This window comes from Glycine max, chromosome 13 (genome assembly GCF_000004515.6).
Source record: "Glycine max cultivar Williams 82 chromosome 13, Glycine_max_v4.0, whole genome shotgun sequence".
In the NCBI taxonomy this organism is placed as follows: domain Eukaryota; kingdom Viridiplantae; phylum Streptophyta; class Magnoliopsida; order Fabales; family Fabaceae; genus Glycine; species Glycine max.
Window position 1 is genome coordinate 30292411 of NC_038249.2, and position 27762 is coordinate 30320172.

Consider the following 27762-nt stretch of genomic DNA (forward strand, 5'->3'; position numbering starts at 1 on the left):
ATTGAGTAAGTTATATTAAAAAAAAGAAATTATTGAGTAAGTTTAACATGTATCACTAAATAGGGAGTGAAAAATAAATAAGTTATATTTTTGTGGATCTTACGTCAATTTCCTGAAATAATAGTGCTTAAGAAGTGCATGAAACTAGTCATCAACATACATCAAGTTCCTTGTTAATATTTCGAGTTAACGGAGTATGCACTAAACATGAATAGATAACAATTAAAACAACCAGAACAAGCATCCTCCAGTCTCAACTAAAACCAATGTTATGAATTATATACTCTGAATTAAAAAAAAATCAGAGATCAATCCAGATTCGAAACAACGATAAACTACCATGCAATTCTGATTTAGAGTTAACTGTCCTAAAGTAATGGAACCCCCAAGAGAAGTGTTTTAAACACAGATACAATGCCCTACATGTAATTAGTCAGCAAATCCTTCTTATTCTTCCCTTCCATTCACCAACTTATCCTCATGCCATTTACAAAAGCATTCCAGGGCATCCCTCATCCACGCATGCCGGAGGCTTTCAAGTGCCTCCGACACAGCTAGCCATCTCCTATTTCTGGTACTTTGCTCAGGCCATAACTCAAGTTCTTCCTTAACAAACAAAGCAAACATTGCTGCTTTACATAAACCTTCTGGACTAAACTCATCTTGATGGGTCTTACTCCTAAACTCATAGTATCCAAGAAAATCCTGACATCAAATAGCCATAAGTATATCAACAATCGATTTGCAAGTATCCATCCAAATGACAAGATTACAAGGCAATGCAAAATATTTAGGATTAACTAGTTTTTAGTCCCTAAATTTTTTAAAAATTTGATTTTTAGTCCCTAAACTTTTGTTCGCTAGTCAAGGTTGCTCAACTTTTTTTCATTAAGGATTTTAGTTCTTAAAAACTCTAATGAAAAAAATTTGAGGGACTTTAACTAGTCAAACAATAGTTTAGGAACTAAGAACCATAATGAAAAGAAAGTTGAAGGATCTTGATCAGTCAAACAAAAGTTTAAGAACTAAAAAGAAATTGACTAAAAACTTATTTAACCCAAATATTTATCATCATTGTTTACAGTTAAAATAGGATAAATCAAGAATAGAAATAGAAGATTTAGAGGGTTAACAGCATGTTAAAACAAATATATTAACCAAAACCATGTACAATACCACTTATGCTAAATTCTACAACAACAAAAAAAAGCAAGCAACCATAAAAGAATTTAAGTGCTAACATTCAATCATATTTTAGGGCCATATTCACCAAACTTCAAATGATGATGTGGCGTCATCCAATGGGTATAGTTTAGTTGATAACACATACTAAATTTGTGGGAGAGGACCTGGATTCGATCTCCGCAGAATACACACTTATGGAGGAGTGAGGAGCCTTAAATCTAACTAAATCCCAAACCAAGTTATTACAGTTGTTGATAATAAAAAAATGATAATGTGGCTTCTTGTGTTTTCACTCAGATGCAAAAGTCCCGGTAAGTATTGGAGAAAACTTCATTGCAATTATCATCAATCACGTGACACTAACTCAATTCATCACAAAAGTCTTATTCCACTAAGTGATCCTAGATTCTTACTATGAAACAACTAAAGTATACAGATAAAACAATCTGTTAAGATATTACGAAAGCTTCAATAACAATTACAGAAGCTCAAAAGTCAAATAAATTCATGAGTGGATAAGTTTTTCACCATTATGTCTCCTCGAACTCCTGCTTCTTCTACAGCTTCCCTTACAGCTGCCTGCTCAACAGTTTCGTCATTCTCCCAACCTCCCTTTAATGGAATAAACAATATCTCAATAATCGGAAATTACATCTTCATTTAGTGCCCTTTCAGAAAACAATGCACAACTGATCTCAACCAGATTAAGTTACAAAACATTTCAAAACTAAAGTAGCAACAATCATTTTAAATGGACCCTTCAGTTGCAGTCAAAGGCAGCAATATATATATATATATATATAAAAGCATATATTGCAATTTAATAGAAATGTCTCATGAATAAATTCAGTATAGGTGTTTAACACAAATTAACAATAAGGTCCTCCAATTCACGTAATTCTTACAGTGCAATAAATGACACCGAGCATTTGTATTGCTAAAATTCAGAAAAGAATGACAAATCAATTTGTCATCCCGAATGGTGGTATAGAGAACAGAATCTGTGATTTTACCATCTAGCCCAAAACAAATATTTTTTTTAAAAAAAATTAATTTAGTAAACAATGAAATGTGCATTAAAATCGGAACAGAAATTGACCAACTGAGTTCCAAGAGTCCCCAATATTCATATGTATTAGAATATAGCTTTTGTGGGTGTTGAACTGTAATTGGACTATATCATATGCATATAATAACATTGAATTCAAGTTCCAATTCAACTTGTGGTTTACTTCCTATAAACAAATTCGTTCAAACCAAAGATCCTAGATAGGCCATAATGCATTTCGATCGAAGAGCTTAAGTATCAGACACAACCTAATTCACTTGATCAGAACCATATACCTTGGGAAACAAAAGACCAGGTCCGCTTGGTGAATTTATCATAAGCACTTCAACAATCTTCTCAGAACTAGAGTCTCCACAATCATTAGAACTTTTATATCTAAATGGAACACACCTGCACCCCAATTAGCATCTCCAGATCAGATCTTTGAGTATTTATATCCAAAACAAGTACATTAAACAAAAGCCAAGCAATTCCTAGCTGAAAATCATAGGTTATTGTTGTAATCAAAGCTGCTCAATTAAAAGGCTAATTAACTTAGTCAACGGAATTCTTCAATTCCTCCCCCCCCCCCCCCCCCCCCCCTATTACACTCACGAAGTCCAGATTCATATTGGTACCACATATGAGATTGTATCAAAAAATTATTCAATTATTTTACAATTGAGTTATTTGGAATAAACAATGATTTTGCTTGTTCAAAAATCACACATTTCTCCAATTCATAAGTAAAGATGATGATATGACAAACCTTAACACGTCATACAAAAATGTTAAGGAAAATAATAAACACTAAAATGTTAACAAAAAGGCTTATATGGTACTGCGTGCATCCTATTGAAATTTCCAGGATTTGAAGCATCACTGCTGTGCAAGTCTAAAAAATATAAGATTCATGATATATCATTTATCTCTATTTTCAACTTAACAGTTCAAGCATTGACCAAAAAATGCACAAGCTAAATTATATGCACAAAATAGAAACCTCAAAAGGAACAAAAGTGTGATCATATCAAACTTAAAAAATTGTGAATGTATCTCAAAAGTCAAGCTAACACAATTACCTAACAAGCACAGAAAGTCAATGCTCCAAAATAAAACTTCTCCATTTTTCAATTAAATTAGCATCCACTATTGCAAAACCATACACTCTACAAACAATGATTTAGTATGTCTATGTCCATAAAAAATGATCATCGTAATTTCTCTCTTTAAATCCACGTGCTTTCACGAAATAACCCATTCCTTCATAATTAAACTATGCTACAAGACACGCTAATCCACACCAAAACAGAGAAAAACAAATAAAGAATAATGTCTTAATGTATTTAAAGACCCACCAAAATCCAATTAGTTTAGCACTATTACAGAAAACTTCGTTATAATAAAATATTTATACTAAAACCAAATCATTTCTATTCTATCTTTAAGAATGATCAATCAATAACAAGGTTTTTAAAAAAAAATAAAATCGGATACCATCAAAAGGTTTTTGATTGTCCATAACATAATTGTGACCTCATTTATATGCAATTTCTTGCGACAACGAAGATTTCCTTTATATAAAATAAATACACAAAAACTTCGTTATCCCAAAAAAATGGTGCAATAACCACATGCATCAACATCAACAAACAACAAAAAAGATTTTTTTAAAAGCAAACATCTATCTAAACCAAAAATTAAATAATATCAACAACTTATAACGTTAAAGCATCACCATCATCCAGTCAACATCCTAATTTCTCAACCCAACCAACCAAATAATCAAATAAACTTTTTACATGTTCCGTACCAAAACGACATTTATTATTATTATTATTATTATTATTCAACAACAATAAACGATTATTGAATCAAAGAAGATGAAAAGAAGGGACAAAAAACGTTGTCATTTTACCCAGAAACAAGACGATAACCGTTCTCGTACCGCTGCTGATGCCGGCCCGTACGGGCCACCAATTCAGACATAGTAATGATTTTCTCAAATCAATTCTCAAATGATTCCTTCGTCATTGCGAAATTCGAATGCATCGATCCTACAATGATCGCGCACCAAATCACGATCTACCAACGCATCATTGTTCCTTCTTCTTCTTCTTCTTAGGATTTGTGTTTACAGAGAGAGAAAGAGAAAATGAATTAAGGCAATGAATGAGGGTTGGGTTGGGAAGAGACGAAACGAAATGAATGCAAAGCGATCGGTCAAAGTCAGGTGGATCATGGTCAACTTGTGGAGCTTGATTTTATAGACCAATGATTTTATGACACGTTTGGGAGGATGGTGATTGGGTGAGTTGTGCGGTGAGCGAGGTTGGGAATTGGGACGCGCACGTGGTTGAAGAAGTCAACTGATGGAGAATGATGTTTGTTCTTTTTGCCATTAAGTGTGTCAGGATTTTGTAGGGTCCTCTCTTCTTCTCCTTCTATTTTTCTATTTTGTTGGTTCAATGAAATACTAATATCTAATAGATGATAAAATTCTGTGGATCTTCTATCATTTTTAATATTTTTATTTTATTTTATAGATTTTAATTAATGTTACATGTATCTAGCACTCTTCATAATATTTATATGTACCAACCACATAATATTGGATTTTATTGTGCAAAATCTTTTGATTCAAAAATAAAGTGGAATTGATGCATCATGGATGTGTACATATTTGTCTTGTGTTTATAAAATATTGATTAATCAACTCAAAAGAAATATACTAGGGAGAGTCAAATAGGAGTGTAGCGTATAATTACTACTCTATATACAAGACTTTTTTTATAAAAGAATTATTGTTTATATTTTTATAGGATATTGTTCTAATTGTACGGTGTATTACTTATTTTTTCTTATAATATCATTAATTAATTATAATATTCTCTATTTAAAATATTAATTAGGTGAGAAGTAATTAGGTGGAGAAAGAAATAAATTATTAATAAATTTAAAGAAATTTTTTTAAATAATATAAATTATTAATAAATTTAATATTATCAACTAAATTATTACAGGTTGTGTCACTCAATGACATGTATAAGTGGTTACATGATTAATATAACAAGCTTAAAATAGTATAGTGAAAAACTTCATTGTGAGCTTTCATATCAATTGAAGACAAACTTAAATAATTAAAGAAAGTAAATGTTGTTGTTTTCAAGAACATCATTTAAGGGGTCAACTTGCTTCAATTTGGAATTTAATTAAGTGGACTATATTATAAAACTTGATGTCTTAGTAGATACATAAAGAATTTGGTTCAACCTTTCTAGCTATTTTCTCGCATATTGGATCTAGACGTATGTTCATAGCTAGAATTGCAAATGTTCTTACTGTTGGAGTTTAGTCTAAAGGTGCGTCCAACCTAATAATAGAAAAAAAAGAAGTCATTCAAATTTGTCTCCTCCTTTTTTGCATTTGTTTTGTCATTTTTATGTTTTTACAAAGACCATTCTATTTTCTTGTTTTCATATTTAGGTTTAAACGATGTTGAATTATAAATGGAAGAGTGAATATTTAGTCTAATTTTATTGATATATGTAAATAAGAATGCAACTATTTAAAGAGGTTGATCTAAATTTTAAAACATCTTTATTGTCGAGTTTGTCTTTCATAGTTTTCTAGATTTTGTAGGCCCGAATTGTGCAGTGGTAGACGTTGGTGATGATGAACAAAAGTGATTATAGTAAGATTTTTTTATGTTTGGTTGTATTAAATTTAATTTGGTTTAATCCAAATAAATTTTATTTATCGTAGGTGTTTGGTGTATGGCTTAGCTGACTATTATAGGGTGAAATTTGAGCATTGATTTTTGCGTTGGTGATTGATAATATTTGGGCGTTGAATGATTTTGTCTGATCTGGTTGGAATAAGAGTTACATGATTTTTTATTTATTTATAATGAACCACCTATGTGGGTTGACATTATCCAAATTGATAGAAATATGTAACAATAGTTATCATCAGTCTGTGTTATGTAATGTAGAAAGATTGATTTTATGTTTTATTTTATTTTATTAAGGTATGGACTTTAGTGGGGGAAGAGAGAGATGTAGCTTGAGGTTTAAATTTAACAATTGATTTACCTTGAAATATATTAAAAGCACATAAATGTATAATAAAATGAATTTAAATAATTAAAAAAATATCTTCAAATGCCCATCTCTAATCCTCTAATGACATCATTTCCATGATCATCATTATCATTATCATTTTCTTTCTCATCAAGTTCTTTTTTAGCATCATTAACATCAACATTAGATTCCAACAAAATTAAATTATCTAAATCAAAATCATTTAGAGTTGGATCACTTGACTTTCTCTAACATGTCTCACCAATTCAACATTGTCATCATCATCTTCCCCTTGAGGATACTCAAACTCAATTTCATATTTAATCTCATCAAATGAAAAAACAATAATTTTTTAATTTAGTTCTTTTTCAACTTTAAGTTATACATTACATAAGCTAAGTCATTCCTTTTATGTTGATACAAATGATTTCTTCTCTTTGTATAACCTATAATTAAAAATAAAATTCTAATTATTATCTAAACAAAATAAAGAAAATTAATAATACATAAAGTCATAAACTTGAATAAGAATTACCATTTCAAATGAACTCCAAGTTCTCCTGTTTTATGTAACTTCCGGCCGGATTATTTTATTCATAGATTTTCTGGTGAATTCTGTAATTCATCAAACTCGTAGTTTTGCTAAGTTTATTACTGAAAACTGACACATTTAATTGAAAAAATAAAATATTTATTATTTTGATTTGGCTAAACATTAAAAAATAGAAAAAAAATATATCTCAAAAAATGACATAATTAAAAATATAAAATGTATTTTTAATTAGCTAACAAATAACAGTGAACAGAACTTAATTGATTAAATGATAAATGGATTACATTATCAAATGGTGGCTGTAGTGGGTTCGGGCCGGCCCATACGTTATACTATAAAACAAAACTCAAGGAGCAATCGATTCAAAATTGGTAGAATCTACGCCGGTGATCATTCGAACAGAGAGAGGGAATGAAGAAGTCGCAGAATGGTGAGCTTCTACATTATACCTCCACGAATCCACAGTCCCATTGTTAATTTTACCACTGTTCTCTCTTTTGATTTTCAATTTCTTTGAAATTCTTTATAATTGTTTTAACTCAAGTGTTGCCTTGGTTGGGCAAACGCGATCATTCTGTCAATCTTTCAAATTTTTTTTTTTTCATTTCGAGACAGCTACATCGCCTTCTTAATCATTCAAGAAGCCTAATTTTGATGAAACTTGATTGTCCAAAAAGTGAAGAATTTTTTCATTCGCTATTCGTAGTTGGATTGCGAGATTGATTTGTCATTGGGTAATTTTAACTTCAATCTTCAAATGACCAAAATGTGATTTGCAAAGTGAATTCTTAATTCAATTTCTAAAACTGGAATGGCGTGCTTCGGAACTGGCGGCCCTAAATGCATTATGAATATTATGTTCATATTGTAAAATTGAAATAGTGTGGCTGAGAATTGACGCTTCTAAATGCAGATGAATCTTTTTATATTCATAGTGTAAAGCGGGATATCATGCTTGAGAATTGACGGAAGTACTAAATCGGTATATTTTGAGAATGGACGGTTTTGATGTAGTTATGATATGAATTTTAGTTTAAATTCATATTGTAAATTCAGGATGGTGTTCTTTGAGAATGAACAGTTTTTTATTTAATGATTTTTTGTTCAAATTCATACTATAAAATTTGGATGCTATTAGTGTTTTGAGAATTAAGGAATTTGATGCTATTATTGTTTGAATTTTATCCCAATTAAATTCATACTAAAAAATTGGAATAGTATACTTTGAGAATTGACCATGTAATTATTGTATGAGTTTGATTCACACTATAAAATCCGATGGTATGCTTTGAGAATTGACGATTTTGATGTGATTATTGTATGAACTTCATTCATACGATAAATTCATACTAAAAAATTGGGATAATATGCTTTGAGAATTGATCATGTAATGATTGTATGAAAATGATTCACACTATAAAATCCGATGATATGTTTTGAGAATTGACGATTTTGATGTAATTATTGTATAAACTTCATTCATACGATAAAATTGAGATGGTTTGCTTTTGAGAATGGATGGTTATGAGGTAGTTATTGTATGAATTTTTACCCGAATTCATACTAAAAAATTGGGATGGTATACTTTGAGAATTGACGGTTTTGACATAATTATTATATGAATTTTTATCTAAATTTATACTAGAAAATTGGGATGGTATGCTTTGAGTATGGTTTTGACGTAATTATTGTATGAATTTTTATTCAAATTCATACTATAAAATCTGGATGGTATTATTGAGAGATTTGATGCTATTTATCCAAATTCATACTAGAAAAAAAATTGGATGATACTTTTATAAAAGTGGAGTTGAACAACAATCACAAAGATGTGAGATGTCACAACCTTCAAGAGGTTCAAACACTGGAACACATAAATAAGCACTAGAGATGCTCATGTGCTGCCTTTCAACCAAATAGATTAACTCTCCTAATGCCACAAATAACATGTTAAAAGTACTAACTAATAAAAAATAAAGGCACATGCCAAAAACCAGATTATAAAGAAATTAAATAAAAGCTAATACACAGGACATGACAAAGATTAAATAAAAATACTTAACCCATCATCACTTAATAAAATTATTATGGAAATGATAAATACTAAAAAGTTCATACTTAGAAAAACATGAGAGACATAAATAATAAAATTAAAGAATTTATAAGTGATACTTAAACAATTCACTAAAAATAAAAGTGATACTTAAACCAAAATTTGAGTTTTTTTTATAAAAATTCCTTATAATTGAAATCCTACTTGTTGCAACTAGTATGTATTTCTCCAATAATCTTTATTGTACATCCTTTATTTTTTTTCACTATTCTCGCATCTTATATTTTTATCATAATTAAACAAGATCAGAGATAAATTTAATTCAATTTTGTTTTACTATAAAAATACAAGAGGTATCTTATTTTCATAATAAAATTATACAATAACTTATATTGCACATATTTTTATCATGTCTACTACTAAAAAAAACACTTTTTTATGACACACTTTTTACGTCGGTTGCAACAAAACCTTAAAAAATAAACCAGTGATATTTTTATAATTATCGAACTGAAAAAAGTCTTATAGGACACACATTCTAAGACAGTTATTGAAAATCACCTTAGAATATGTGTTGGTCATAAAAATTAAGACGGATTTTATTAAAACACCTTCGCTATCTCATGATCTTATCCACACGCTACGTGTCCCTTGGCATTCACGGCCTTATCCACACGCACGACACCCCTCGACCTCGAACAATGAGCAAAAACAAGGATGAAACTGCGGTGACTGAAGAAGACCAAGGGCCGCGGGTTCCACTAGGACACTGACGCCAACCGCAACACTCGCCTCTTTGGCACTGACTTCGACTCTCTCACCGGCGACGGCAGCCCTGGCCCTCAGATATGTTAGTAATCCCTTTTCTCTCCTTCCTCTTAGGGTTAGGGTTTTGCCTCTTTTTTATTATTTAATTTAATAACTATAATACTGAATGGGAGGCGAGTGCAGGCGATAAGAGAATGATAATGATGGTCTCTCTCTTTGTGCCTTTTGGGAAGGTCACCTCCTCCAGAAAAAGGTGGTTCGAGGGTTTGTTGCAAAGCAAAGAGTTGTTGTAGTCGTTCGCGGAGGCGTGATGCGGGGACCCAAGTGCTCTTGACGTGGGTTTGGCAATCGAAGCCGCGGCTCTTGCAGCACGTCCTGCACCACATGTGAGGGCAATCTTTCTTGGCTTGGTTCCCGCAGTTCTGACAGCTAATCCCTCCTCCTGCTGCCCTTCTAAGCATGAACTTGGATCTCAACCACGACTGATCGTCCGAGATTGTCTTGCTGGGCCCAACGCCCAGCGCGGAGTAGTGATCTTGGCAAAAGAGAGGTCGCGGTTGAGGAGGAGGGCCCTGGCCTATAAGTTGATGCTGGTTCCATAACCCAAACCCACCACCTCGGTGGTAAGAGGAAACATTGTCATTTTTGTTGTTATACCAGAATAAGGTATCCGGAGGAGGAATTTGGGAGAGAGAACCGTGCAAAAACTAAGGATAGTTTCTTTTTTTTTTGTTCTTAAATTCTTTGGTTTTTGTGTGTACGCGTGTGTTGTGTTGTTTTTGTTCTCTCTCCTTGTAGCTTTTTTTTGGTTCTGACCACTTCCCCTTTTATGTTTTGGCTTATGGTGTGGTTAAAAAATTATCAACCCAGGTAATTATGCAGATTACAACATGACTAATATCTAATATTGTACTGGTAAAGAGTCTACTTAGTGCTTATGCCTTTGAACTTCATATTTTAATTTTATGATGGTATTTTCTTCCTTAACATGTCAGCCTTGACTTGTAGCAGGGTATCCATATATGTTTAGTATAGATTTAACCGGATATCATAACATCTTCATCTTCTCCTTTTGTTGATTTCACATAAATGTCAAGAAGATTCGAGGTATTGGCTTGCATGTTTCCAGGCTTGAAAGTGCTGAAGCTTATATTTTTGTCATTCTGTTTTTTCTATATTTATAATCTCTATCTTATTTTTTTTTATAAATTATGAGAAAATAAACATTATCATAAAATAGATTTTTATATTATTATCAAACTACAAATTATTATATATGATAAGTTTATTTATGGTTAACGAAAATCCTTTTAAAAGTATGTCAACCATAATTTTTATTAACTTATATTAAAATTACAGTGTTAACACATAACATCAAACTAATAAATTATTATGTTATGCATATTTTTGAAGACTTGTTCAATCAAACATCTTTGAGTTGATTCGTGTAAAGACTCAGCATCAAATAGCTGAAGTATTCATAAGCCTCGTTCAACTTCTTTTTTTCACCAATTTCATTCACAACTTGAGGGGAATATTAGAAAATGTAAAAGCTACTTGAGTATCTATTATGTATGTTAGTTAATGTAGTTAGCTTCGGCATGAAGTAAGTTAGTTAGTTTGACCTTTATATAAGCAGTACAAATCATATTTTGTAATTCAATTCCATTAATTTTATTCACTCTATCAGTTTATCTCTTTCTTTCCCAACGTAAGATAAAAAAATTAAACCCCTATCAACATGTTTAAGAAATCCGATCATCTATCAATTGTGTTGGATGTTATTGATTTTTCAAATTAGATTCATTTACTTAATAAAAAAAATCAGAAATTTTTATATAAATAATCAGAAAAAGTTAAAATGAGAAAAAAAATCTAGGGCGCCCAAGCCCACCTTAACCTTGGTCTGCCTTTGAGGTCGAGCTCAAGTTTTATAATAACTCAATTTGATCCATTTTTAATTTTAGTGTAAATATGAAATTTAAAAATTATTTATTTTTAGTATAAATATATGTTTTAAAATTATTTATTTTAGTACAATAATATGTTTCAAATTTATTTGTTTCAATTGAATTTATTCTTTATTTTAATTTTTCAAATATATCATATAAATATATTTGCAAGTATATGCACACACATGCACAAACACAAAGACTCATACACGCGCGCACACACACATATATATATTTGAAGTAAAAAGATATTTCAAATATTAAAAATTATAATAATATAAGAATTTGTAAAGTATAAATTGTGTATGGTACGAATTATTACACTAATAAATTGATTATTAAAATATAACATTTTTTACAATATGATAAATAATATTGAAAAGAATGATCTTGGGATTGTAAAGTGACATAACCCAAAGAATCAAACTTATATATATATAAGTTGTATTTTCAAATTTCAAATTAGCACTCTAAAAAATAGGGTTTCTATATAAGTTATTAAGGACTTTCAACGTCGATTATTAACCGACGTTGAAAGTATTATCGTCAACATCGGTTATTTAAATAACCGATGTTATATAATAAGAATTATAAGAAAAGTTATATATCTCTATATCAACATCAGTTTTAACCAAAACCGATGTTACTAGTAATAAAATAACATCAGTTTTTATTAAAAATCGATGTTATTTTCTTATAATAGACATCAATTTTTGGTAAGAGCCAATGTTGTTTTATTACCAGTAATATCGATTTTTCCCAAAACTGATGTTGTTAATGAAATTTAACATCTATTTTTTAAAAAATGACATACAACTTTGAATTTTTTTTTGAAAACCGATGTTGTTTTTATGATTTTTTTAATATGCTGTCTATTTTTTCAATAATCCCAAAATTAACCTGCAAATTTTAAAAGCAGACTATACAACATATAATTTTCATTCTGTTTTGAAACAGTTTTGACTAGAAATTCCATGAAAAATTTATTAATTACTATGAATGAAAAGAATATTTAATGTTAAGGAGACATGAACTGTAAAAATGTAAAGTAACTAAACTACAATTACAAAATTGCCTAAAAATCATAGGTTTCATTTTTAACTTTTAAATAATACAGGCGATGCTAACATATTGGAGGACTTATCGTTAGCGCCGCGTGTGACGAGGGTCGAGAGCTCCACTGTCTGTTGCCCTAACTCTGCAGCCATTGGTTTCTTGTTTGGGTAGGGTTCTTCCTGGTCTGTTGCGTTGTGTCAAAGCAGCAACATCGAAACTAGGGTTTTAATCAAAATGAAATAGGGGAAATGTTTATATGAAGAAGAACAAGAAGGCGATGCCCTCTCCCGATTCCTCTTCCTCTCTATAACACACACACTTTTTACTAGTCTCACTCGGGTTCGTTGGTTTTGTCTGTCTCTCTCTCTCCTAAGTTTGTTTGTTGTTCATTGTGAAATGCTCTTACTGACAAAAATTTAATTGTCTCTTACTCACAAAACATTGGTAACAAATATTTGTACCTGTGATGATGAGCAGGACGATCCAAAATCAAAGCAACAATCCAATAAATAACTCAATGACCACCTAAATCAATCATCATTCCCAAAAACATTAGATATCAACATGTGATAGTGAATAGGCTTAAAGTATCCTATTGTTACTTCTACTAGTTGCTTTTTGATCTAACAAATAAGTCCTATAAGATATTATGCAGTGGTTACATATAACCGATAATATGATGAGAATAACAACAACTATGTGTAGTAGCATCACAAGACTATTAAGACTTGGAAATAATATGATGATCTCACATGATTTACAACAATCCTATTGCACATGGGTGAAGATCAATATGATATCAATAACTAGCACTGTTACATAAATCTTTCAAGGAGGGATCTTGTAGTGCATGCTAGCTGCACCAGTATTCCTATGTAGTGGATTCGATGTATATACGTTGAGTAAGAGGGATATTTTGAGGCCGTTTTACCCATTCTTTTCACATTTTTCCTATAAATAGGTGATCTTGCCCGAAATGCAATTTCATGAAAGATTTTTCCTATAAATAGATGGATGTCATGTTCACCCTGGGTATTTATTACCTAGCTAGCTAGCTAGTTTTGTCTACTAATTGCAAATTTTACCATTATACCATAGAAGGTTTTTACAAAACGAGAATGCAATTTCATAATAATTGTTGTTGCCTTGCACCTCGTTTCATATTTCAAAGACCTATAAGTACAAGGGGTGCAATAAAAAAAATCAACTATATATTAGTTACACAAACAGGTGGTCAACTGATTGACAACATACCTTCTTTGCTCCAATTGATGTTCAAGTACTGCTCCCATCATGTTGGGGCTTGGACATCATTCTATCATCCTTTTCTCAATAGATGTTATTCATATGCTCTCTCTTCATATGTTCACTACTGATCTTATCTATTCTTATAAGTCTATTCATGCACCACAACATTTTGATTTCTGCCATGCCTAATGCTAGTGTCAGCATTTAAGGGAGAGACACAATTTCTTGTGTGCTGACAAGCATAGTGAATATATCTATCCTAGAATTCTGGCAATAAATATCACCAATTGATTTTGTTTGCCTAATGATGCTTTATATGCGTATTCTACTACTTTGTGAGTGAGAAACACAGTTTAAAATTACATTACCAACATCACACACATCATCAATTACTAAGAAATAGATTTATTTGCTAACTAATTTAATTTATTCATTCTTTATTTAAGGCCCGCAATAGTGGTAATTGCCATCAAGCATTATTTCATATTTCACCTGTCCGAAGAGGCTTCCTTGAGGTATCTCTAGAGGCCCAAGCTTGATAATCAGGATCAACCTGCTTTGGATAAATTTATAACGAACAAATGAAATTCTGGTTATTTAAGGTTATGACATGTTTCACATTCTAATAAGAGACCACTAACTAATATCAGTGTGTTTGGATTATATTCAGTTTTTTTATAATCAATTTTAATTTCAAGTTGAAAGCTAAAATAACAACAAATAATTACTCATTTTTTAAATTTTTTATTATAATTTTTAGACCTAAAACTAATTTTTCCAAACAGGTTATAAATAAATAAATTGAAACAGTCACGAGCTATGTAGTCACGAGAAAAAGAATCCATTAATCAGACAAAATAAAAATGTGGATAAAGTGACAAAAGAAAAAAAAAGTAAACAAGAACATTCTCACTCTCATTGGTGATAGCTAATGCTTTGAATTTATTGGGGTGGTGTAATAATGAAATAATGTAAAACTGAAATCTCACCAAACTTTAAAACAACATATCTCTGCGTGTGCACCAGTTCAAGTTTATAACATTCACCAAACTTTAAGACTAATTTATTTCAAAAGTTTTATTATTTATTGCTCCCTTACGTTTTTTTACAGTTTTACTATTGTACAACTCAAATTAATGGCAAAAAGAAACAAACCTTTTTGCTTGTATTTCCATTTGAGTGAAACTTAATTTGATTTATAATTTTTTAGGATCCACATTTTTATGCTCTTTCGTAGTTATAAAACAGGTAAAACTAATTACATATAATTGTTTAGGTTCTGTTAGTATTTTTTCCCAATTAGAAATTGAAGGTACTAGCTTCAGTAATTTGCATAACAAACACAACCATTAAAATTGCACAAATTACTAAAATAAAACTCTAATTCTAATTTAAAGACAACACCAATAATACCTACAAAAATTTCTATAGATTATTTCTTTCATGTCCAAGAGATCAAGTTTAATTTAAACCAAATAATGACTAGATGTTAATTAATTTCCTATACGTCGCCAGGGACGTCTGAACCAGAGTTTGGATAAGAGAAGGGAATCAAATGGAGCTGGGGTGATTCCTCATAAAGATCATAAGATAAAATCATACAGAGTTATCTCCAAATTCTCTTAATTAGCTTCCCAATGATATCAAGAAAAATTGTACATGAATTGACTTAAAGGTCACACAATGTGTGATCTCAGGTCTAATGAAGGTACTTATTGCAAGGAAGCTACCACTAACCCACCACCTCGTGTTGAAAGATTCAGGCCATATGACTTTTGATTTTGCATGGTCATAGAGTGTTGCATTTTAATTTGTCCAGACCAAGTATTGCATTCAAGAAAAGGAATACATAAATTATACTGCATCTAGTAAGAAAATAGAGTTGAATAAAAGTAATTTGATTTTTTTTGTTGGGAATGTCTAATCCATAATTTGGATAAAGCTATGGGACTTTCTAACAATTGTTTTGGACTTTCTAACAAACAAATAAATATATAGTAAATGGGCTCCACAGATGTTAACTCATGTCTTTGAATTTGGAGGAAGCTATACTTTTAAAAGGATTTTGTTTAACCACTAAACTGATTGCACCATCGGAGCCGGCACGACTTGCCAGTCCTGTTATCTTGGAGGATGTATGGTTTTAACTTTATTCATTTACTTAATAAAAAGTCAGATTTTTTTATATAATTAATCAGAAAAATTTAAAATGAGCAAATAATTTGGGGCGCCCAAGCCCCCACCTTGGTGTGCCCTTGAGGTTGAGCTTAAGTTTTATAATAATTCAATTTCATTCATTTTTAATTTTAGTGTAAATATATAAATTTTAAATTATTTATTTTTAGTATAAATATATGTTTTAAAAGTATTTATTATAGTACAATAATATGCTTCAAATTTATTTGTTTTAATTGAATTTATTCTTTATTTTAATTTTTTAAACATATACATATAAATATATTTGTAAGCATACACACACATGCACGGACACACGAGCACGCTCATATATATATATATAAAATAAAAAGATATTTCAAATATTAAAAATTATAATAATATAAGAATTTGTAAAGTGTAAATTGTTTATGTAAAGAGTTATTACACTAATAGATTGAGTATTAAAATATAACATTTTTATAATATAATGAATAATATTGAAAGGAATGATCTAGGGATTGTCAAGTGACAATCCATATATATATATATATATATAAAAGTTACATTTTCAAATTTTAAATTAGATTTATTTAAATAAATTAAACTAAACTTAAAAAATTCTCTCTTTTTTTTCTTTCTTATATAAAACAACTAGATTTTATATATATTATGCATTAAAAAATTTATTTAATAATTAATATTTACTTTTATTATTAAAAATTTGCTCTAAGATCCTTAACTGTATTAATAAAACTCCTCATTCATTTAATTAATTCAAATTTGAAAATGAAAAAAATTGATGTGTCTTTAATTATTTACTTGATTAAATTCCAGATAAAAATAAAAAAAAATATTATAATTTCCTACAATTATGTAATAGTGATATGGAATTTTTTAGAATAAACTTATTATTTGAATTTTTTCATAAAGACATCTGCACAACCGCCGATAGGAAATTTTATAGTTAGATTTATCTCTTTTTTTCTTATCTCTCATATTTATAAAAAAAATATTGTATAAAATATATGTATAAATTTTTGTCATTATTATATTAAGGATGTGAACCAGCTCTTGAAAAGTTTCATAAATAGTGTTCTGACTTACCATTAATTTAGTATTATTATTTTTAATATTTTGACTGTATTTGCAGAACTTTCATTAATGTTTTAAATTCATAACAAACTTGGTCGGCAAATCTAACCAGTGCATGTACTCATGGCCCAGAATAGGTCCCAATTACAACCACAGATAAAGCAATGACACAAATAGACAGTCTAACCTATGCATGCATGTATGTATCTAAATGCATCTCTAATATAAAGCAATTGATTCAATTCACAATTGATATGGATTAAAAAATAACTCAATGGAGAATGCAGAACAATAAAAATCTTTCATGGAAAATAAAACAAAGGCAATGTCAAAATACAATATACAATTATGATTTGTACCCACTAAGTTATTAGATACCTTTAGTCAACTTACAAAAATTGTTGATACTTGATACTCATTCAAATTACTCTTGCATTTCATTTTTTCCTTCAAGTAGTCTCATGAATTCTTTTTTTTTTCACCAACATATATGAGATTGAGTGAATGATAACAAACAAACATAACTAATTGGTGGTGGGTCCCATGCATTGCATTGCATGGCACGCTATAAATTTCCAACAATCTTACCTAATCGTCAAAACTCATTCTCTTTTCTTAATCTGGTCTTCACTTTTTTTCATGTTTGCTGGAATCTGATGTAAAGGTGTCCAACCTGTGGTGAAAAACATGGTTCGATTCTTTAGCGCGGTGTCGATTCTAATTCTGGTTGCCGTGACAGCATTGATGGTAGTGCTACCACTGATGTTGCCACCACTCCCTCCGCCACCGCTTGTTCTCCTCTTCTTCCCTGTCGGCATAATGGCGGTGCTTATGTTGTTGGCGTTTGTGCTGTCGGAGGCGTCCATGACTACAAAAGTCATCCTTTAGGAGATGATGGAATAATAGTGAATAGGATTTGCAAGCACGTGATTCTTGCTCGAGACATTTTTCTTGTTGGATAGAGAGAGTAACATGTTTTTGTTTAGATGCCAAATAACTGTATAACATGATTATATTATAAGTATAAGGTATCTATTATTTTTCTACACAGGAATCTAACTAATTACCCTAGATAGAGATTTAATTTCCTTTCGAATAGCAAATTTTTTTTTATCTACCTAGCTTAAACTCAAGAGATTATTTAAAAGATTTGAATCTAAATTTATTTAGATTAAAATAATGTTTGATTTGTAATTGAAATTGTTGTGCTGCATGCATGCGTTCAAATGCAAATTTAACTAATAAAAACAAAAATGAAAACAAAAACAAAAACAAGAATTTTAATCCTTTGACAATTATTTTAGTCTCAAAAGTCATTTTGTACTAGATTTGAAACATGCTCTATCAACTTGTTGATACTCATTATTGTGCATTCATCATTTGTCCCAAATTTATTTTTTTAAAACATTTTTTAAGATGCTACCTATATCAATCACGTGTTAGGCCAATTAGTGTGTCAATCAGATGTATTTTTCCAATAATATTTATTGTACACCCTTTATTTCTTTTCAGTGTTCTTCATCTTATATTTTTACCATAATTAAACAAGATCAGAGATAAATTTAATTCAATTTTATGTTTTACTATAAAAATACAAGTGGTATCTTATTTTCATAATAAAATTATACAATAATTTATACTGCACATATTTTTATCATGTCACTTATATTTTTGTCATTCTGTTTTTTCCTATATTTATAATGTCTCTCTTATTTTTTTTATAAATTATGAGAAAATAAATATTATTATAGAATAGATTTTTATATTATTATCAAACTACAAATTATTATACATGATGTTTATTTATGGTTAACAAAACTTCTTTTAAAAGTATGTCTACCATAATTTTTATTAACTTACATTAAAATTACACCGATAAAATTAAACTAATAAATTATTATGTTATGCATATTTTTGAGAACTTGTTCCATCAAACATCTTTGAGTTGATTCATGTTAAGACTCAATATCAAATAACTGAATATTCACAGTCTCCTCCGGCTTGTTTTTTCACCAATTTCATTCACAACTTGAGGGGGATAATAGAGAATGTAAAAGCTAGTTGAGTATTTGTTATGTTAGTTAAAGTAGTTAGTTTTGGCATGAAGTAAGTTAGTTAATTTGACCCTGTATATAAGTGTTACAAACTATATTTTGTAATTTAATTCCATAATTTTATTCAATCTATCAGTTTATCTCTTTCTTTTCCAACATAAGATAAGAAAATTAAATCCTTATCAACATGTTTATGAAATTCAATCGTCTATCAATTGTGTTGAACATTATTGATTTTTCAAATTAGATTCATTTACTTAACAAAAAGTCAGAATTTTTTATATAAATAATCAGAAATAATTAAAATGAGAAAAAAATCTGGGGCGCTCAAGCCCCCCTTAAGCTTGGTCTGCCCTTGAGGTCGAGCTCAAGTTTTATAATAACTCAATTTCATCCATTTTTAATTTTAGTGTAAATACAAAAATTTAAAATTATTTATTTTTAGTATAAATATATGTTTTAAAAGAATTTATTTTAGTACAATAATATGTTTCAAATTTATTTGTTTTAATTGAATTTATTCTTTATTTTAATTTTTTAAACATATAAATATAAATATATTTGCAAGCATATGCACACACGTGCACGCGGGCGGACATATATATATATATATATTTGAAGTAAAAAAATATTTCAAATATTAAAAATTATAATAATATAAGAATTTGTAAAATATAAATTGTATATGACATGTGTTATTACACTAATAGATTGATTATTAAATTACAACACTTTTACGATATAATAAATAATATTGAAAGGAATGATCTTGAGATTGTCAAGGTGACATAACCCAAAGAATCAAACTCATATATATATATATATATATATATATATATATATATATATATATATATATATATATATATATATATATATATATAAAAGTTGCATTTTCAAACTTCAAATTAGATTCATTTAAATAAATAAACTAAACTTAAAAAATTCTCTCTCTTTTTTCTTTCTTATATAAAAAACTAGATTTTATATATATCATGCACGGAAAAATTCATTTAATAATTAATATAATAGTTACATTTATCTCCTTTTTTATCTCATATTTATATGAATTTCATGTAATAGTCATACAGTAATTTTTTAAAATAAACTTATTATTTGACTTTTTCATAAAGGGGTCTCGAGCGGTAGGAAATTTCATAGTTACATTTATCTCCTTTTTTTATCTCTCATATTTATAAAAATAATATTGTATAAAATTTATATGAATAGATTTTTTTTTCATTATTATAATATGGATGTCCAGCTCTTGAAAAGTTTCATAAATAACATTGTGACTTTATTATTTTTAATATTCTTACTGTCATTGTATTTCCAGGACTTTCATTAATGTTTTAAATTCATAAAAAAACTTGGGCGGCAAATGTAACCAATGCATGTACTCATGGCCCAGGATAGGTCCCAATTACAACCAGAAGACTAAAGTAATGACACGAATAGACTGTCAATCGATGCATGCATGTATCTAAATGCACCTCTGATACAAAGCAACTGATTCAATTCCCAATTGGTATGGAAAAATAACTCAATGGAGAATGCAGAACAATAAAAATCTTTCATGGAAAATAAAACAAAGGCAATGTCAAAATACAATATACAATTATGATTTGTACCCACTAAGTTACTACATACCCTTAGTCAACTTACAAAAATTTTTTTGACTTGATATTAGTTCAAATTACTCTTTCATTTTATTTTTCCTTCAAGCATTCTCATGAGTTTTTTTTTTCCAAGTAAAAAAATATATATCTGTTGATCAAATGTAGATTTCTTTTTGACATTTTTATACAAGGGAATACAAATATAGAAACACAAATAAAAAAGGAAGCACAAAATGAATACATTAACTAAAAGAAGATGCTACTAATAAATATTTCTAGTAACAAAACATGTATTATATGACATGAGGGTGGTGAAGGATATATCCCTCCAAAAATATCATTAATTCATAATTTTGGTTTACGGTTTTCATATCAAACTTATCCTTGAAATCCAATAATTAGTTAACCAAATTTCAGTAAGAGACAAAATTCTTTGATTTTTCCCCTAATAATAACATTGGTATTGTTTAATGAAAATATTAACCCATGATAGATTTTCCCACCAACATATATGAGATTAAGTGAATAATAACAAACAAACATAACTAATTGGTGGTGAGTCCCACGCATTGCAGGCTATAAATTCCCAACCATCCTACCTAAATGTCAAAACTCATTCATATTGTCTTCACTCTTTTTTCACATTTTCGGAATGTAACGGTATCCGACCTGCTGGGGAAAACATGGTTCGATTCTTTAGAGTGGTGTCCATTCTAATTTTGGTTTCCGTGACAGCATTGATGGTAGTGCTACCACTAATGTTGCCATCACTCCCTCCGCCGCCGCTTGTTCTCCTCTTCTTCCCTGTTGGCATAATGGCGGTGCTTATGTTGTTGGCGTTTGTGCCGTCAGAGGCGCCCATGACTACAAACATCATCGTTTAGGAGATGATGGAATAATAGGGAATACGATTTGCAAGCACGTGATTCTTGCTTGAGACATTTTTCTTGTTGGATAGAGAGAGTAACATGTTTTTGTTTAGATGCCAAATAACTGTATAAAGGTTTAGAAGTATTTCTTTTTTGTAAAATCCTAATTAAGTATTTTTTTCCGATAATTATATTATAAGGTATCTATTGCTTCTCCAGTCAGAAATCTAACCGATTACTTGTGATAGAGATTTAATTTCGTTTCCAATAACATTTTTTTATCTACCTAGCTTAAACTCAAGAGCTTATTTAAAATATTTGAATCCAAATTTATTTTGATTAAAATAATGTTTGATTTTTTTATTTAAATTGTTGTGCTGCACGCGTTCAAACGCAAATCTAACTAACAAAAACAAAATGAAAGTAAAAACAAGAATTTTAATCCTTTGACAGCATTATTTTTGTCTCCAAAGTCATTTTGTACCAGATTTAAACATCCTCTAACAACTTGTTGATATACTCATTATTGTATATTGATCATTTGAACCAATTTTATTTTTTTAAACATTTTTTTAAGATGCTACCAAAATCAGAGGTTAGGCCAATTAGTATTTTTGAAGGTATACCGTCAAATCCAGGTTTTTAATTTGTATGAGATTTGCAGAGGATCTATGTTGGATTTCAAGTGGTGGGGTGTGCCGTGCGTGTCTCGTTGTGAATCAGTGTGTCCAAACAATATACATGAAGGGAAAGGAGTATGAGATTATATATGAAAGGTACTGTTGCTTTGTTTTTGAGCCATGATAATTTCTTTGATCTGTGGTGGGACTTTAGAAGTTGCATAGATTAAGCAGGTTGCGGATATGTTGTATATATGAAAAAATGTTTTAAAGGCCAACATATATAGCAACTTTGGGGGAAAACTATATGCTATGAGATCATAAGGAATTTATGTAGTATGCTTGGATATGCATCTAAATAGTATTGGGTATATATTTCAGCAAGGAATGCACTGCTGGAATATATATCAAATGGTTGGAGTTTATTTGCTTACAAATTAGGAATTGACATCAAAGTGTAAAATCGGTAATGTGCTCACCAAATTTGACATTTTTTTTGCCAGATGATCTTTTATAATTTTGGTGCTGGTTTTCTTTTCTGCAATTTTATGATTCTGTTTTGTAATATTGTAGTCATGGCATTTCTTGTGCTTATAGTTAGTTTTTCTTTTTATCTATCCATGAGATTTGGCTTGTCTATGTTATGAAATTAAATAAACAAAGGAATATTATATAATTATATTTGTATTTACTATATTAAATAGGAGGAGAGAGACACTTTGTGTCTCTCTAAGTTTTATAAATAATTAATAAATAAATAAACAAAAAAAACAGAAATTAAATATAAAAGTAGTGAAAAATTATTCTAGATTAACATGAAAATTTGTAAGTTTAAGAAATGATTTAAAGTTAAAATTGTACAATGAAATATGGACATCAAATAAAAATATTTTCTTTTTTATTAGTATTCATGCATAAAAATGTACGTTTGTATGAAATTTAACAGTAATTTCTGTTTAGTTTATTTGTGTTAGAAGATATGATAATATATTTTGATTTTATATGATTGTTATATCTATTAGATTTATCTTTAATTATATCTTTAGCTATTTCAATTTTATAGTTGTTATATCTATTATATTTTTCTTTAGTCATTCTATTAAATTTATCTTTAGCCATATCTTTAACTTATATATCTTTAGCTTGTAATCTTGTATATAAGCGAATTGTGCTTAATAAATTATTCAAGGAAACAATTTCTTTCATGGTATCAGATTACTTAGAAAAAGATTTTTGAACCTTTCTCAGCCTTCCGCACACAGGCCCTAGCGCCGTTCAGCCCCTTTCTTCTTCTTCTCCCCTTCTTCTCCATCACCATGCCTGACTCAAAATCTAGTTTTCACTCTGCTCTTGCTGTATCCAACATCAAGAATCATGTCCCAACCATTCTTGAGATGGAAAATGTCCAATACGCGACATGAGCTGAACTTTTCAAAATTCACGCACGATCCCATAGGATAATTAATCATATAATTCCTTCGCAGGATGGCAAGCAGAAGACACCACCAACGGAGGAGGTGACAGAACTCTGATTGACACTAGATGTCACTGTTCTTATAACTGGTTAGTTGTAAAAATATAGTTTCCATCTTTTTAGTCTTGAATTCCAGATGAGCTAACTCTTATATGGATTCAATCATATATCAACAAGTGAATCTTGGTGAGTTTCTCAACGCAGTTGAATCGAATTCCTTGACTCTCAACAAGTCCACCATCTATCTTTGCTATGGAAAAAACTTCTCTGGGACCTAAATCTTCATCTCATGTCCTCACTTCACTTGTGTACCCTTTAACTCTCAGCATTTAGCCGCTGCACATTTTTTCAGTTACCTTGTTTGCTTGAGCTTTTAAGACCCTTTTTTTCGGCTGAAGGGGCTTGTAAGACCCTGTTAGTATATCTATTGTAAAAATATGACAGGATATATTTTACACATTAAAAGCGTAATTGTTTTGTTATCAATAGATTATGTGTCATGTCCTTTTTTTCTTATAAAAAAACCATTATTACATTGGCATAATATTTTTCTTCATTGATAATGCATGGACCATGTTGACCGTGGATTAAACTAATTAAACTTTTTCTAATCTAGATCTATAAAATTACAAATACTAGTCAGCTGAAACGAAAACTTAAAAATACAAGTGATGATGTAAAATGTTTTAAGCCAATAATGGGTTAAGATCATCTTAAGAAAAATAGTAACTCTCCTTTTAATTTGCTAATTAAGGCCTGATATTTGTCTGGTCTTAGCCACATTGGTGCATGCTGTTGTGAATTATGGTTGATCAACATGTTGAACTTATTGTAACTTCTTTTGTTAGTCCCAATTTGTGAATGTTATGTTCTAATAGTGTAGGCTGTGTATAGATTTAAGGAGTGAAGGATATATGATAATCGATGCTGATTCTCAATTAAGAGCAGCTAATGATTTGTAGGCATCAAGTTCAGCGTGCCACATCTCCTCTACAGGCATCATCGCTTACTAGCAGTGGCGTAGCTTCACCGATTATTTTGAGGGGAGCGAAAGATTAAATGATACTCATAAATTTAAATTCTACATTACAATAAAATGAAACAAATAATTATTATTTTGTTCCTTTAATTTATATTTTTAAGTTTTATTTGATCCTCTTATTATTAAGAAGTTAAATTAGGTTTCCTAATTTTTTAAAAATTATTCAATTAAGTTTTTTATTTTTAGAAGTTTTAATTAAGTCTATTATTTTTTAAAATAGGTTCAAGTTGATCTCATTTTTTTTAAACATTATATTTTTTTAAAAAAGAACAAATTTGATTTTAAATGAGATTCAATTGAACTTGTTCTAAAAATAAGAGACCTAATTTAATCGTTTAATAACAAGAAGATCAAATTGAACTTTAAAAATAAATTATAGAACTAAAATATTAATTAAACCTATAATTTACTACTCTTATCCCTAAAATAAGATTCTTTTAACCCATTCATATTCTTTAACAAGAATAATTAATTTAGCTAGTAATATTAAAATTATTGATAATTTATATATTTTTTTAAAATTATCCTTAAAATTATTGAAACTCATCATCACTCTTTTTTCACTTAATTACTTTCTAGCTAATTAATGAATGTTTCCTAATCTTTTTTTTATCCTTATAAGAAAATGTATTTATCCTTTTAATTGATATTTATTATAAAGTAATTAAGAGTATTCAGATAAAAAAATAATTAATGTCAAAAACAACTTGAAAATAATATTATAAAAAAAGAAAAATAAATCTTATTATAAGGATGGAGGTAGTAATTGATTTTACTCATTTATAGATTATCACTATAATTAATATAGAAATATGAGTACACAATGCTATAAAAATCATTTAATATTTTAAAAATCACATTCGATTGCTGATTGCCGGAAGTTGTTTGCTAAACATGCATTTCAAGATGATAATATTCAACCAAATCCAGATGGTAAGGAGATTGGTATGAAGATAGTTGAAAACAAGTAAAGGACTTCCTCTATCCTTGAAAACAACTTGATGGGCAATGTGGCAAATTACATGAGTGAAATGGCCATGGCCATGGGTAAGCTAGGGACACTTGAAGGTTCATTCGACACGTACATTTTTCTTTGTTGCACTTGTATGCAAATAGTTTGCTAGCTACATTAGTGAATAGGTGAGGAAGAGTCTTGATTTCCTAATATTATTTACAACTGATAATTAACATCTTGCTCTAAACAATAGAAATGCCCCCATTCCTAATGGTGTGTTTGGAACCGTAGAGAGAAAGTGTGGAAGAATTAAAAGGCTTAAAATTTGAATTGAAAGAAAATTGAAACGAAAGAAAATTTTAAATTTTTGTTTCTAGTTGTCAAAAAATAATATTGTTATTTGTGTTTTCTTTCCTCTGAACCAAACATACTGTAAGATTTTTTTAGAGTGGAAAAGGATGAAATTTTGAATTGTTAAAACTGTAGTAACTGATCAATATTAGAATTTCATCTGCTAGTGCCATGTAACCAGATTTGACATCTGTGGTACTGGTTGTTGCTTTTGTCTGAACTCATGGCCATTTAGCTTTCATTACTGCTGTTGCAAGAATCATTTGCTAGCCTTGACCAACTCATTTTGGTTTGACTGAAGTTACTCATGTTTGTCCATTCCTCCTTAAAATAAAAGAAAGAACCAAGAACAAGCTCTTGTCAACAAATATTTTGTATACTATTTACAATAAATAGCCCTATTAAAATATCTAACTAATGACTCCATTTCTTTGGTGTTTATCATTATAAGGCTGACAATCTCCTGACATGACTACATTTCGCGTCTGCGTGCTCTCAGTTCGCTCTGGCTAGCTCGCCCTAGAGATTGATGGTTGTAGTAAATAATATGTCAAATTACTTCTCATGGATCAATCACCAGGAATACTTGGTCATCATAGGTTTTATTCTTGACAAGTTTTCTTGTGTTGTATTGTTGCAGACTTGTAGTCTCTGTATCACTGATGTTAGTGCTTCATTAAGTCACATAGTCATGAAACGAAATTGGTGACAAGTAGTATGGATGTGTCTACTAATAATATTTACCATTGTAATTGTAGAAGGGCTTTGTTTTTTCCTTGCAAATATGGGCCATATGATATATTTTAAGGTTTGTTTCACTTGTCATAGTTTTCCCATGGTTCTGAATTCATACAAAATTGTTAGTTTTTTTTTCTTTATTTTTCTCCTAGCTTGAGATTTTTCTTGTCAGTCACCTAATAAGCCTCTGTTTATTTCCTTTGTTACCCTTAACTGCTTTAGCTTTTGTGATCAAGGGAATTCTCAGTGGGGATGGCAAAATGCTAAATGTACTCATGATGTTTTGCTGTTAAAAGATACTACTTTTATTTTTATTTATAAGACTGCATAGTCAACTAATATGATCTCTTATTATAAGATTTTATTTTATCTTTCTTGTGCATTAATTATTTTTTTATTAAAATATCTTAAATTAATTTTTCTATCTTGTATGTAGATTGGGAAAGATAAATAAGTTTTCAATAGAATTAAGGATAAATTTAAAAAAATATTATAATTATAAGCAAATTTAATGTTAATAACTAAATTAACTAGCTTTCTTAATAAGCTTAAATTAATCAATTATATTTTATAATTACTGAGCAAGGAAGTATAAAGTATCACTTTACAAATGTATAGTATATGCATGTTGACAGTTGTATCTGGAATGGATGGGGGCGTAAATCTATTGCTCTAAGATCTCTTATTCCAAGTGTCAGGTCCAGATATTTTAGTGCAATATTTATGTCAGTGTATGATAATATGAAGAAAAAAATGGAAGAGGAATGATGAGAATGAACATACTTGTACAATTAGCCAGGGTTTTCCGCTTCCTTCGTGGACGTGGTCTTCTCCCAGCAAGTTTTT

The 27762-nt window shown here is 29.6% G+C and overlaps 1 protein-coding gene and 1 long non-coding RNA gene across 3 annotated transcripts; one reads left to right on the forward strand and one right to left on the reverse strand.

Annotated features, from left to right (window-relative positions):
- Positions 1-253: 253 nt before the first annotated feature.
- On the reverse strand, positions 254-4669 carry LOC100818086 (nudix hydrolase 16, mitochondrial). Its single transcript, XM_003542767.5, has 4 exons — positions 4152-4669; positions 2530-2644; positions 1714-1797; positions 254-705 (listed from the first exon to the last, which is right to left on the reverse strand). Exons 1-4 carry the CDS (start codon positions 4220-4222, stop codon positions 448-450), a joined length of 528 nt encoding a protein of 175 aa, XP_003542815.1. The 5' UTR covers positions 4223-4669; the 3' UTR covers positions 254-447.
- A 16783-nt stretch (positions 4670-21452) lies between these two features.
- Positions 21453-27001, forward strand: LOC121173317 (uncharacterized). 2 transcript variants are annotated; one of them, XR_005887924.1, is made up of 2 exons: positions 21453-23919; positions 24008-27001. It is a non-coding gene; the product is annotated as an uncharacterized lncRNA (long non-coding RNA). The 2 variants fall into 2 exon arrangements; XR_005887923.1 differs by having other exon boundaries at positions 24035-27001.
- Positions 27002-27762: the final 761 nt, after the last annotated feature.

Coding starts and splice junctions, on each gene's coding strand:
- LOC100818086 (XM_003542767.5), bottom strand. CDS start 4,222: ATGTCTGAATTGGTGGCCCGTACGGGCCGGCATCAGCAGCGGTACGAG. Junction 2,645..4,151: donor GGTTATCGTCTTGTTTCTGG/GTAAAATGACAA, acceptor ATTGGGGTGCAG/GTGTGTTCCATTTAGATATA. Junction 1,798..2,529: donor CTGGTCTTTTGTTTCCCAAG/GTATATGGTTCT, acceptor ATTCCATTAAAG/GGAGGTTGGGAGAATGACGA.